Source organism: Anthonomus grandis, chromosome 11 (assembly GCF_022605725.1).
Source record: "Anthonomus grandis grandis chromosome 11, icAntGran1.3, whole genome shotgun sequence".
Lineage (NCBI taxonomy): Eukaryota > Metazoa > Arthropoda > Insecta > Coleoptera > Curculionidae > Anthonomus > Anthonomus grandis.
The window spans coordinates 6,096,669-6,112,255 of record NC_065556.1 but is presented as its reverse complement, the minus strand read 5'-3'; the positions used below and the strand labels follow the sequence as shown (position 1 = coordinate 6,112,255).

General features: G+C 31.5%; 1 protein-coding gene across 1 annotated transcript in view; it reads right to left on the bottom strand.

The window, feature by feature from the left end:
- The window catches only part of LOC126742453 (uncharacterized), a 1,408,556-nt gene that overhangs the window by 463,366 nt on the left and 929,603 nt on the right, over positions 1–15,587 (bottom strand). Inside the window, exon 7 of the mRNA XM_050449100.1 lies at positions 13,277–13,574. Coding sequence (XP_050305057.1) covers positions 13,277–13,574 — 298 coding nt within the window. The remainder of the gene's footprint in view (positions 1–13,276; positions 13,575–15,587) is intronic.

The window sequence follows — 15,587 nt, the reverse complement described above, 5'->3', positions numbered from 1 at the left end:
CTTTTAGAGAAGTACAGAAAGAGACTGGAATTTCAAAAATGCCTGCCAAAAAGATATTGTGTCGAAATAAGTTTAGACCTTATTAAAGTAGAAAGATATTTAGTAATGGTTGGATTAGGATAATCAATATTTTCATCGAGAAACGGCTTTTCAAGAGAGGTTCGATATTTGGCTGGGAATACTCAACACACGAGTAGTTGGATTCAATAACATGACAAGTATATCATAATTTTTTAACAAATTCTCTGCAAGATCTTTCGAATGATATTCCTCTTGATGTAACAAGAAACTTTGAATATTTTCAACATGACAGCGCACCTGCACATTGAGCTCGGCGTTGTACAAGGTCTTTAAACAATTTTAAACCACATCGTTGTATTATAACGGTCCTATAAATTGGCCCGCAAGATCGCCTGATATAACACCCATGGACTTTTCTATTTAGGGTTCTATTAAGGACCAGATTTATTAAACTACGCCTCAAAATTTAGAGGACCTAAACTTAAAAATAAAAGAAGCGTGCAATAAAATTTCGCTGCAAATGTTCAGGAACATTAAAAAAATTGTAGAAAGGAACAAATTGTAACTAATCCGCGAAAATGTTTACAAAATAATGGTGGTTATTTAGAACATTTAGATTAATAATAATTTATATCATAATTATGTATATATTATTTCATAGCCTTTATTTATTTTAAGTAAGTTCTGAATTTATTTTTGTTTATTATTATATTGTTTATTAAAAATAGATTTAATATAAAGTTAGTCAGATCATTGTTGGAATATTTATTTTTTTAAACACCTTCTTTTAATATTGATGTTTAACATTTAGTAGTAATAATGTTATTCCGGAGATGTTTATTGGATAAATAAATTGATAACAGCTAAACAGATTGTACACTATTTCAAGGTTGTTTAAAAAAAATTCCTACTTTTTTATTATTTTAGCGTTTACAAATATTTTTAAATAACAACCAAAGAGATAAACTTGTTGCTGTAATAATAAGTAATTACTTACATGCTTAAAAAAAGTCAGGCCCGAATTAAGGAAAAATTCCTGATGATTGTTATTAATACGTTAAGAAACGTATGAATGAAATTCATCATTTTAAAGGAAATAAAAAATTCTCTTAAAATTAGTTATAAAAAATGTAAATCCGTATTTTAAAAAAAAGTTAAACAGCCGTTATAAGCCAAGATACCAAACGTCATAAAAAAAATTAAGGTAAAGTTTTGTAGAGCCCAAAAAGTCATAAAACTTTGTAATTAAAAGTAAGTATTTAATACCAATAGTTTTCAAAATAATAATTAAAATAAAATTTGGCGTTTTTTATAAATCACCATGTAATTGACTAACTAATAAATACTTACTAACTCGTACTAGCAATGCTGTAGAAGGATTTAGAATAAGCATCAAAATAGGCAATTTTTTCTAATTTAACCGCCCTCGTAACTCCCGTAGTTTCGGAAATAGCAATAGTCACACATGGCAAATAGGACACCCTGTATAATATTGAATAAAGCTACTCTATATGTAAAAGCTTTAAGCAAATTTTAGTTATCATTAAAAAAGTTTTGGGGATCAAACTTAAGAACTGAAGACATAAAAATTAAGTAAAAATTGACAAACTTGCATTGCCTGGATTGTAACTTTTAGTAAATTTGTTTTTTTATTCAGTTCACGCAATTTTCAATATATCACGTCGTGCCGGACCACATTTTCTCCCACAAGGGTGTAAATTCAATTTATTAGTATCATGCTGCTGTGTATCATCAATGCGGTTCAGTCGTGCGTAATATGTCAGACGCTTGTTCTTTTGCTAAAAATCAGATCATCACTGTATTTTTTTAAGGAAAATGTAGTTTTATAGGGATCTCTATTACTTAAAATTTTTAGTTGTTATATTTAAAGAATATTTTAAAAGATTACAATAAGATTTGGATATATGAGATACAAGAGCAAAATAGCAATATACAGCATGACGTACAAACCATTAAAGACGAGCTTAGAACTTATAGAGAAAAATTAAGTTTTGGAAAAAGATTCATAGAATTAAGAAAGAGAAAACAAAAATCATCACTGATTAAGTCAAGTCAAATAAAGTCTTTTAGAAAATGATAAATGCTTTGATGAGACGGACAAAAAGAATAGTATAATAATTTTTTGAGTGCAAGAAGAAACGGAGGACAAACTAAACGAATGAGTTTTAGCCGTTTTCTTACGACTTTGAATATTTATCTATATTTTCAAAAAATAGTTAAACTTATTAGGTGTTGGTAACAAAAGAAAAAAAAATTAACAACCGGTTATTGTTTGCGTTATAAGTTACCTAAAAAACCCGCAAATCTTAAAAAATATCGGGAAGCTAAAGGGCGTATAGTATTGCGAATGATCACACCTTACAATAACAACAACAATTCTGTACAAATATTGCAAAATAGCTGCAGGTAAACCATTTTCTGCAAAAAATGTGAAGAATGCTCTAGTAGTGAATAAAAAAGAATTTTGCTCAAGAAGTCCCAAAGTAGTTGACGACTTTTACAGAGTAGTTGTAGACTTAATTAAAAAAGATCTTTTTATTTTGGATTTACTTTATTTATTTTTTAGCTTAATTTGTCCTTCGTTGTTAAGCTTTTTTTGTGCTAAAAATTATCTTTAGCAAAAAACACAATTATTATGAGTGAACTAAATTGTATGGCAAAAAAATGGTATGTTATTAATATATCACATGCATCCAATAAATGTAAATAATATTCTAACTTATTTTTCTGATAAGCGCAGAACTGCAACACTGATGACAAGATATTCGTGAGAGATATTAATAATAATATTCTGATTAATAACCTAAATAATAATACGGAATATTTCAATACGTTGTACTTATAGGAGTGTCAGTCAACAATGCTGATACAAAGTAGCTGGAAAAAATAGTTTCATCCACCACTTTTTTTAAAAATCTTACCCATCATTCTAAACTAAGTCATTACTACCCAACAATAATATTGTTATGATCTTAACAGCCACGAGTATATCATAATGTTAATAATGATTACAAATACAATTTTGATAATACAATATCGACAGGTTAAGCAATACAGTAAAAAACCTGCAGTATGTTCAGACTTTTTGAAAGAATGCGACATAGTGAACCACACGCTTTTGCTGATAAAATTTCCGTAAAATGAAATAATAAGAATTTAATAGTTTTTATCAAATAGTTTTTCTGTATTCTCTAATGTACTGCAGGGAATTGGAATGATTTTTGACAAGGTTTTCTGCAGGGTGTTTCGTTGATCATGTTACAAACTTCTAGGGTAGATAGGAAACATAAAAAAAGAAAAGTTTATATGAACATGATTCCGGAAATGCTTCCTCAGGGAGCTAGACCTCTTTGACTAAACAAAAAAAATTTTAACCAGGGGCGTAGAAACCAGAGGGATATTTGGTAAATTCAACCCGATTTCTTTAAGACTTCAATTTATGCCCATTTGGGTATTAGATTATGATGCTCTTATGCCTTTTGCATAAAAAAGGTGCTTTTAGCAAAAATCGCTAAGGCAGTTCTGTTTTATTTACGGCACAGATTTAATTTTTTAAGTATATATGATTTTTGTATCTTATTATTTGCTTTTACCCAATTTTCACAAGAATGGTGATATTTAGTGTTTTTTACTAAGAGCACCTTTTTAATGCAAAATGCATAAGCACATCATAATCTGATGCCCAAACGAGCAGAAATTAAATGCTTTAAGAAATAGGGTAAAATTTACCCAATACCCTTGATTCGAACGCCCCTGATTAAAATAATTTTTGTTTAATAGGTTAAAAATGATAAACGTACTAACAATAAATTATGTCTTAAAATTGGTTGCGCTAGCTAAAGTAGTTTCGAATCTCTAAAACGAAAACTATAGTTTTTAAAGGTTATCTTCAAAGAGATCTAGCACATTGAGGAAGCATTTTCGGACTCATGTTCATATGAACTTTGTTTTACGTTTTCATATCTACGCTAGAAGTTGAACATGATCAACGGAACACCCTGTATATGCCTCACATTAAAAAAAGTCTGAGTTCATCTCTTAAGATGTGCAAGATGACAAGATTTCATGCTCTGTTTTTAAGATAATTTTGGTTTATTGGTGCATTCTGGAAAGGGGGATGCCTGCTCTGTATTATCACGTTTTGTGTTTAGGAGACAGTGGGTAGTGAAGGCAGCTGTTGTGCAAATAAGTTTCCTGATTGATCTGTCATGCTCACCAGAGGGGTAAGCATGACAGAGGGGCTCTCTAAAGGTCAATAGCTTTGGAAAAGCGAATGAGGCACTCTGGTATGAGAAATATTGCTGACGCTGAGTAAAATATAATTAAGCTCGTAAATGACGTGGTGGTTCATTCTCCTTCCAACACCAACGGCACTTCGGGTTATCCGAAATAGAAAGTGTAGATGGCGTCTTAAGTGTCTATTTAAGATATATCACTAGCCGGATTTGTCGTTTCTTAGGGGTTCTATAAATCGTCTGGTGACACAGATAGAGAGTCTATCTATGTGTGCCTCAACCTGTCATGCCCAGTGCCTCTCTACCTTTTTATTTGCTACATATTTTTATGCTACATATTTGGTCTTACTAAATATAGGTTCGGAGTCTATTGGCAGTTTTGCGAATCTTAGCCTAGCAAGGGAGTCCGCTTCATCGTTACCTGCATTACCTGAATTACTACGCACTCAGATTAGACCTAAACTCTTCAGCCTCATTTCTTCATCGGTTTATTTACTGCCTTAATTTTTAATTTTTGTAGGTCTCTGTGTCTCCACTTACCACGGTCTGGCCTCTCATCCTAGAAAAATCTGCTGCCACAGCATCTTTCAATGTTTTTCTCGGTCTATTTATTGATCTTTTGCCATCTGGTCGCTTAAAGAATACTGTCTTTATCGATCTGTGGTTTTCTCATCTTACTAGCTTATATTTTCACTGCCATACATTCCCATCAATTCAGCACTGTGGCGTTTCTTGCGCCATCCTGTTTTTTAATATTTATGTAGTCGAAACAGAATTCTGAGAACTTTTCTTTTAACCAGAAGAAGCTTATTTATTTCTCCTTAATCGATCGTCCAAGTTTCGTTGCCATAAGTAACTACTCAGCGAATTATTGCCCTATACTAACTTAGTTTGGATTGTCTATTTAGCAACTTCAATAATATCGTGTAAAAGTATAGCGCCCTATTTCTCATTATTTGTGCTGAGACATCTTTTTCTACTTGATTGGCTCCTAGATACTTTAATTCCTTAACCGCTTCGAAGTTAAACTCATTAAGGGTTCAGTTCTGCCTGATTCCAGGCCTCGCTTCTTGGTAACCTTGTTTTTTCTTCGTTTACTCGTCCAAAAAAGTCCAAACTACCTGCTTTTTCCTCCAGCTATGACGAAACCTCTCGTATGTCTCTAACTAGATAAGCCACTATGTCTAAGTCTCCAGCAAAGGTCAATATTACTTTTTTAATTTTAATGCACAAGACCTTTTATTAGCTCTGAGGCTATTCCGCCTAAATTCTTTACTTATGACTTTCAAACTAATATGGTATTTTTCTTCCGTTATTATTTTTTTGTTGAAACTTTATTCAAACTAAAATTTATTATTAAGACAAAAACTAAATATTTTCTTCGAATAATTATTACACTTGTTAACTATAATCCTGTTTTGGCTAGGTAAGTTAAAATAAAGTAAAATGCTTAAAGAATGTAAGAATAAATTAAATATTAGCTTTAATATTCTTGTGGCACTTCTCAAAAGATCTGTTTTCGTCAATTTATTAAGTTTCGTTTTCATTAAGCATGCTGACTAAAATATTTTTAATATAGGTAGTAAATACAATCGATATTGAAATATACAATGTTTTCAAAGTCATTTATTTTAACATCTTATAGAACTTGTCAAAAGAAGTTAATATACCAAATCATCTATATAAAAGTTGCATAATCAGAGAGTTACTTTACATTATTTAAAATTACTTTAAAAAATCTTTAATAGGTTAAATACCATTTTTATAAAAATTGTACAAAATTTTCCTTTTTTGTTCAATAAACACAAAATCTTGCACGATTCTTTACAAGCTTCGAAGATAAAATCCTGGTCCTCACAAATTAAATCACAAGAATGTTCAATGTGCTCTTAAAGTTCATCCGAAGTATTTATGGCTTTATTTTGATACACCAACTCTTTCAAATAGCTCTATATCTTCATTAACTTCCCATCTAAAATATGGTGCAACATCATCCTGTAGGAACCATGATATGACCATGCAGATTGTACCAAAGAAAATCTAAATAAATTTTACTAGTCAGTCGAGGTGAAAAAAGTTGGGTCCAATAAGCCTGCCATTTACCACGCCAGACATATTTAATGAAAATTAGACCTTTTTACAGCATGCGGATTTTCTACTGGTTATTTTGGAAATTTTGCACTCCATATCGTATACAAAGTTATTCTCGTAAAATCTTCTTTTTGCAGACGTGTTCTAAAAGCCGCTGACAAAATACAACTCTTTTAGAATAATTTTCAGTTTGTAACATTTGTACCCGTTGATAATGACGAGGATAATATTAATCTTGTCGTATTGTGTTCCACATTTTACTATAAAAAACTTCAACTTGAATTCTATGGCTTTAGTACTTATTGGGTCGCCTTTGGTACTAGTTGGGTCCTTCGACCATTTCTAAAATGTCTTCTCAATTTGTAACATTTTTGGTTCACTTATGAAGTCTAATAACTAAATCTACAAATATACGTAGGGCTGAATGATTTCTTAAAGAAAACATCTTTGCATGCTGCAGCTACTTTTTGTTGGCACACTCTATAGGTATGTACATACTATGTCCACTTATTTATTATTTTCATAAACACGGGTTATTTTCTGTTAATTATGTTATTATTAACATTCTTACTTTTGTAATTTTTTTTTTTTAATGATTTACTTTTTTTTTTATTATGCCACCTTTATATGGGTGATTATTGGTATACCTACTCCTTTTGACGAGTCCTACAAACAGCTAAAATAAATGACTCAACTTTGCGAGCACCCTGTATATAGTTGATATACAGGGTGCTCGCAAGTCTTAGTCTTTATATTAGAATTTTAAAATCGTGTAGAATCGGTATAGAATTTAGGGTGATTTGATTTTACATCAACGCAACAAAAGGCGTAGGAACTTATTTGCCTTAAGTAAAACGCATCCTGGATTGGGGTCTTTGGAAGGGGATGCACCTATTGCAGATCAAAACAAAATGTTACACTCTTTTCGGAAGTTTCATTTAGCAGTTTGTAGAATTCAGTAGTTCTCATTTTATGGATTCTAAGATCTGTCATTAACTTTGCTTTGGTTTCAGGTTTTTGTTTTATGGCATTTTTCAAATTTAGGCAAGTCCCACAGACATCGGATACCGGGGACGAAAACCCAATATTACATTCAAAATACAAAATTCTTTTAAACACTGATTTTGTCACATGGAAATTGGTATGTTTCTCGTTGAACATTTTCCATAGCTTGTTCAAGTTTAGTTCACAAGACAGGTAAACACGACAGGACTTACTGCGGTTGTAATAGCTTTCAGTGGCTGGCAAATTATTTAAAAAATAACGAATTTTTTGCTTCTTGTCCAAAATTTTGTTGCCATAACGGTCACCACCCCGATTCTCTTTAGGAAACTTTCCGTCTTGTACGGTTTTTATGAAAGTCTATATTCGGTTCTTTAAAACACTAAACGCTAAAGCAAAAAACTGCCTACAAACGGGCACCATAAAAAATTGCTCTCCTTGTCGAATTCGAAAGAAATAAGAAGCAATCATACTTTTGGCCTTTCTTTTTTCTTCGTTTACACCATCCCTAGGTCTCTTCCTTTTCGGCGGACAAACAGACAGAATATGACATAATTTCTGATCTTGTAATATTTTATTTGGTGTCTGGAAAAACTTTTGTCTTGCTCTCAAAATATCAGATTTTTTCACTAAGGCACATTTCAAGAAATTGGTGTTATGTTCACACGGTCTTACAAAATTTCTTAACGTAGGATTCGGATCAGAACCTAGAACAAAAGAAAAAGATAGGTACAATAAATCTTATCAGGTTGCGGTAGCACAATCTACGTTATAATGCACGTACGAGTAAGAAACAAAAATTTACCTCTGTCGTTCCAAAATATCCACTTTTGGAACTTTAGGCTTCCTTTTTCTGCTGTTAACATTCATATTTCCCACTCCAACATCCATATTAACTATCGAAACTTTTCAAAACGCCCACAACAAGCTTAAAACGCCGATAAACAAACGCCACACGGCTAAAAACTACAGCGAAACACAGTAATCAAACGACAACAATACTTCTTCTCATGTCCAGACTCGTCGATCGTAATTACGTAACTAAAACCAAAGAAAACTAAAAAACCGCCAGCGTTCAGTTCCCCCACTCCCTACTCTCAAACCGAGATGCGTTGCGATTAAAAGTTGGTGTAATTGAATCGTCATAACAGAAATAGCAGAAAACGGGCACAAAATGGACATGGTGTTTGCCCATAAGAAATAATAGTGGACTTGTCCGATTTTGAATAAAACAGATTTAACTTTCATGTGAGGCGGACATGTCTAGTCTTGATCGAACACAACACCTTCATATGGGAATTTAACGGGGACATATATTTTTTTGAAACGATTTGAAGGGGTTAGTGGATAGGAATGATAGAAAAATCAGTATAAAACGTATTTTAAACTTTTGTGGACATGTCCCTTTTTGAAATAACACTCCTCAAATAATCTCATACAATCTAAAATTTAATCAAAATATCATTGTTTTAATATTCGGGAAAGTCGTGCTTCGGGAGTTAATTTCACAGACTTGCATTTCTTCATAAAAATAAGTCCCGATAAAGCCACGTTTAAGATGTCTGAAGATGCACTCGATTAGACTCGATATTCATTAGTCGCATTTGTTTCTCAAGTAGATTTCAAGTGTATAGATCCAGGTGGAATAATATAGGCTAGTTTGGAAAAGTATTCACCGTGATGGTATTAATAAAACAGTAAGATACGCCACTTTCCTTCTATGCGCCAAACTGTCCAAGATTTTAGTATATCTCCTATAAGGCCTCTTCTGGAACTGCATCTGCCATCAGGCATATTCCAAGGCAAAATTAAAAAACAACGGTGATAAAACTAAATAACATAGAATACCCCCTACCCCTTATTGACCTGTCCGTTGTTACACTATATGAGTTTGTTAAACAAATTTGTTTTAGCACTTCTAATTTCCTTGTTATGCCCATCTTTAACATTGCCAGCCATCATCTGCTTCTGTTAATGTTGCTAAAAATCGACGAAGATTTGGTGGACAACTCGGTTAAACCCCTAGTTCAAGTCTAATTGAAAATCTTTGATCCATCGTTGACCTTCCAGCATGAAATCAGCATTGATAGTAGCAAATAACATCATTCGCATAAGGGTTCAGCCTTCTTAGTATTATTATTGCTAGGAGTTTGTATGCTGTGTTGATAAGCGTTATACTTCAATAATTTTGAAATTGTTTTTTGCTTTCTTTCTTATATATAGATCTAAAGACGCTTTCATTTCACTACTTAAGTATTTTCTGTTGTATCCATATTTTTAGAATCATTTCGTACATTTTTTGGTGCAAAATTTTTTCTCCTTTTTTTAGCACATACAGTGGTGTCCAAAAAAATAAGAGTGCCTGGTTTTGTTTGAATATTTCTAATAATATATTGTGCTACATAGAGAAAAAAACAATAACGATTTCATATTTGTACAACATATGCCATCAGTGATAAAAAAATAAATACACGTTATTCTTTGCCATTTTAATTTGTAATTATAAATAAATAATTTATTTCTTACACATTTTATGGTGGACAAAAAAATAAGAGTAATTTTCAAAAATGGCTATAAAAAATTATAGTTACAATGTACCGCAAAACAAACGACAGCATTAGATAAGAGAGTCAGAACTTGGTAGAATAACCTTTATTCTTGAGGATGGCTGCGCATCTTCGTGGCATCCAATCGATCAACTTTTGGCATGTTTCAACTGGGATGGAATACCAAGCTTCGTGAACTTCCTTCCATAAATCTTGCTTATTTGTTGTTTTTTTACAAGCTACTCGATTTTTCAGCTCCTTCCAAAGGTTTTCAATAGAGTTAAGGTCAGGCGATTGTGATGGCTATTCCAGAACCAAAATCCGGTTTTGTGTAAACTATTGTTTAACAATCCGTGCCGTACTCAGTGAGCATTTTGGATTTGAATTTTAGTAACGCTTCCGTTATCGTGTCATTTTCGGATGTCAAAATACACACAATGTTTCGAAACGTCAACTGACATGTGTATGCTATGTGTCGGAAATGGAGAACCATGACACCACACATTTGTGAAATCATTCAGGCATAATGTGTGTTAGCTGCGCCATTTTGGTGTCTTTTTAGATACAAAATTCCTACATAAATACTAACACAATACCTCTTATGTGAATAATAATAATCCGGAATTATTTCTCCTCAGATAACACCTCAAAGGTGCCATGACAATAAATGTATCTAAATTAAAACTTGTTTTTCTTTGTCTAATATATAGTATATGCGTACATGATATCCTTTTCTATGAAACAGTTTAGACACAATAAAATAGATGATATATAACATATTGGTATATGATTACATTATTTTATGATGTAACAGGTAGCTAAGATTATTAGCAATGTGCCCTTAAAAAAATCTTTATTCTAAAAAAATACTTTCTTTCGTATTATTTAATGTAAATTTTTATTTTTTATTTTGTAATAAACTTTTTAAAACAAATCTATTTACAATTGTGTTTCGTAATGTTAATGAAAATCATCATTTTCTTCGTTCAAAAGCAAGTTTTTTAAATAAATTTAATTAATACTAAATACTTTTTTTTCAATATGTCGCCTATACACCAGATTCCCTGTTTTTACCTTAGATAATGTCTGTTACAAATACCGCAGTTGTGTTAAATTGTTAACTAATATGTTACACGCATTTCCTAGATGCTGTCATTCATAAAAAAGCAGACACATTTTTAACACAATTCCCACTATGTGTGCAAAGTGAAAACGCGCAACCATTTTCTGAACGCACTTCCGTAATACGTCCTACTTTGTGTCACTGCGTCGCAATGCCGGCATTGTGTGAACAGTTGTTCGGGTTGTTCCTTAAAAAGTGAGGTTGAGGTTATAATATTAATATTATCGGCAAAACTTCACTTTAATTAGATGATATTATAAAAAGTAACTTATTTACATTTTCGGCCATTTTGTTTTACACTGCAATTTTATACACTTTTTGGTTCAATGTAACGTTAAAATTCCTACTATGTTTTACACAAAACTGGTTTAAATATTTAAGAAATTTTTGATTCACATAATTCCCTAAATGCGTCACACATTTACTAGCAGTTTAAATGTATACACTTTTTTGCACTATTCCTACAGTTAGTCACGCATTATTTCCCACGATTCCTGATTTGCGTTCAGCTTGCACACAGGCACAGGTAGGGCATTGTTTAAACAAATTTCCTGCTTGGCGTCACACAAAAAAATAATCAAGTAACAGTGTCACAATATGTTACGCAATTTCTACAATAGGTTTATAGTACACAATTCCTTGCTGGAGTCGAGTTATATACTAAAGTGCGTGTATTTTTACACAAATTAAGCAAATTACGACGTAACAGCAACGTCACAGGTGCCACAATTCCCATTAAGGAATAAAATGCTCACTGGGTATGTTTAGGGTGGTTATTTTGCTGATACACCCACCCTATAGGCATGTTTTCTTCGGCGTTTGGTAGCATGACTCTATTTAAGATATCCAAATAAATTTCTTTTGTCATGGTCTCTATCTCTTTAATCCAAAATATGGGACCTACTCCATTGTAGGAAAAACAGTCCCGCAATTTGATATTTCCACCTCCGAGTTTAACTGTACCTATTGTGTTCCTAGGATTATATTCTTCATTCTTTCTCCTTCTAACGAATAATCTTCCATCTGATTTGAATAAGTTGATCTTTGTCTGATCACTAAAAAAATGGTGCACTAATTTCTTTGAAAATTTTCATTAAAATTATTCTTAATACAATGAGCTTATCAGTCTTCCGTGTGGTTTTTCTTAGGCGGCCTCGATTTTCAGGAACATTTTATGTTTTTAAACCCTGGAGATTACACAAGGTGATCTTTTAAGCACATTAATTTTATTTTAATTTAATTTTAAGCATAAATGCATAGGATTTATTTTGACTCCTCAATTGCAAAATTTGACGCCTTTCTTCGGGGCTATAATGCTTTGCGCGACCCATATTTACCAACGCGATGCAACGATCTTGTTGAAGCTGACTTGTATTTATGGAAAAGATCACAAACAAATATTTTATCTGAATAAACCGAGACCAAATAGTTACAATAAAGAAAGACTCTTATTTTTTTGTCCACAAGATTTTTAAATAATAATGAAAAAAACTTACTTTTAAAAGATAAGGCATTCTTGGTTTATTTAATTTTATCAAATAAACAGATTAAATGGCGGGAAGAAAATACGTTGTATTTTATTTGCAAATTCCAACATATAGCTAAGCTAATTCAGTTTGATTTGAAATTTGATATGCACTCTTATTTTTTTGGCCACAACTGTATATCAGAATCACATAATTAAAGTAAAATGTTCGTCCTTTAAAAGTTTCTTGGGTATGTAGTGAGCAATAATTTTGTAATTTAAAAACAATCTAGTTTTTCTCTTTGACAAAATTTTACTGTTTTGAGAAAAAATTTTTTAAAAGTATTTTACCATCAATAATGTATTTTATAATACATTGCAAAAGAAATTAAAAAAAAAAACTTCTTTTAACGCCGTAACTCATCAAATAGTTACAACGAAAAATGTACTAAAATCTAAACAAAATCAACAAAGCAAAACCTACAGTACTAATTATGATAATTTACAACTTTAAAGCAAATAGCTTCAGAAAAAAAGTATTAATTGTAAAATGGGATGTACTTTTCGGAGTTCCTATAACGTCATCTTACTGCAATAATTAACTATAGTAATAAACCATTTGAAGCATGTGATTTAATCAAGTACCCATAAATTCCGATAATGCGCCTCTTAAATCATGCGGTTCTTAAAATTCAGAGCGATAAATCTGGAAGCGCATAAACCATTTCTCTATATTCCTGCTAAACCGCGATGACAACTCATATTTACTTACGTGTAGTGATCGTAGCAAATGCCGGTAAATCCGCAATCCATCATTGTGCAAGACGGGCCTCTAACCCCGCTCGTAGTAATTTCGTAAGTGATGTTGAACCCGTACGTATCCAGGAATTTATCTAAAACTCGGAGATGTGCCGATTCGGCCGATTGCATCTTTAATTCGATCACCAGATAACTCTGATACGTCTGGACCCAGCGCGTACGAATTACATTCGTTTCGTTTACTTTATGGATTATTTTTGGATTTATCTTGTAATCCGGTCCATACAATTGGTATTCCGTAAAAGTAAGACCTGGAAATAATAAAAATGTTATAAGTTTCTATATAGCTTTACCTTGTCTCGTATAAAATAATATAACATAGTTTTATATAAGATTTACTGTTCTTAAAACTGATCATCAATTTTAAGATCATTGATGTAGCCAAATATAAATTAATTTGATGACAAATAAATTAGAATTATTTATTTATTTTTTTTACTAACAAGGAAAATTGAAATTATTTTTATTTTAAGCTTTTATCCATGTTTAAAAATCTGTACTATCTTGTTAATACACTATTAGCGCAACGAGTAACGAAATTATGCTAAAAACGGCAGACGCGTCGAAGGCAAACACCTTTAATGCTTTAATAATGTGCACTTCTAATGTAATTTGTGGACATGATCTAAAACCCAATTTGATAAAATAGCTAAAACTGTGAAAAACTGGCCGTGAATGATATGTGCAACGGTTATAGCCAATATGAAAGTGACATTTGCGAAAGCGACAGGGGCGATATTTTATGTGTTTTCAAATCTATCCTGCCTTTAATTCTCAGTTTATAGTATCATAAAGAATAGTAATAAAACGATATTTTTCTATGTGGTTGAATAAAACATGTTAAAAAACTGTTATATACACATAACATTCAGACAGTAATTTAGAAATAAAACATTAATAAAATAAAAATGTAGAAAAACTTAATTTTTATTTTTACAGGCCTATCTTAGTTTGATGTATCTTATAGAATGGTAATAAAATTATGTTTTTTCATTATTATTGGGTTAATTACATTAGACAATATTATTGATAATTAATAAAATTTAATATTTATACATTTTATGTAAATAATTGATAATAACAACTCTAACTTAGGCCTTAAAGTTTAGCCCTGGGGCTACTTAACCATTAAAAATAGTTTGCATAAAAGAATAATAAAGATACAAAAATTGGTATATTGCTGAAATTAAATGCTCAAGTTCCTTGCACAGGTAGAGAAAGGGGCGTGTAGCAATTTCAGAGTAATACTACACAGATCATTGGTGAAATAAAATATGATTTTTCAACTTTGATGAGATTGAATATATTTAGTTATATTTGCGCTTGAAAGAGGAAAGAACGAAATTCAAATTTGAATTTATTAATATTTATAATGTGGTTAGGAATATGGTTGTAGAGTCTAATAGCATTAAATGTAAATGACGTCTTAAATAGACCAGTTAGTAAGTAAAGTAGTAAGCAGGCATAGTAAGTAATTCTATGCTTCTTAGAATTAAGTGATGAACTTTGTTTTTTGAAATAAATTTACTCTTCAGTTTTTTTATAGAAGAGGTGTTAGAATAAAATATTCAGCCAATTTGTTTCTGATATTATATGCGATATGTGGTCTCCCTTTTTAATGCCATATATTAACCTACGACAAGAGTTTTTCATTTTCTGAATTGTTGTTGTTCTAATAACCGCAAACAAGGCTAATATAAAATCGCAGTAAGCATAATGACTAAGAACAAGAGTGTCTCTAAATAAAAATTAATTTTAGCGCCAAAAAGGCCTTTTTATTCAACTGTTTGACATGTTCGCTAAAACGAAGATCTTCGTCCATATGTAAACCTAAATTTCTCGTGGAAGCTACGAAAGGAAGTATGACCCCTCGTAGGTTCATATTTACATTATTTTTGACAATCATTTTATTTTTTTACTTGCAAAACATAGAAGCTTGGATTTATTGAAGTTAAGTTGTAGATTATGTTTATTAGACAGAGAACTAATGGTTTCTAAGTCGTAATTAACATGCTGCGTTGCATCAGCAAAGTTGGCGGCATCAAAGTTATATACCAGTTGCGTATCGTCAGCAAAGACAGAAATTAGTCGAACAAAGAATATCAGCGTTGTATATTATAAGAAGCAAAGGAGATAAAATAGAGCCCTGAGGAACACCGGAATGCATACTTAGGATCTGAGAAGTTTCATTGTATGTTATTTTCTGAAATAACATAATTCTCTATAATTAAAAAAAAAATAGATAATATTTAAAGAAGCATCTA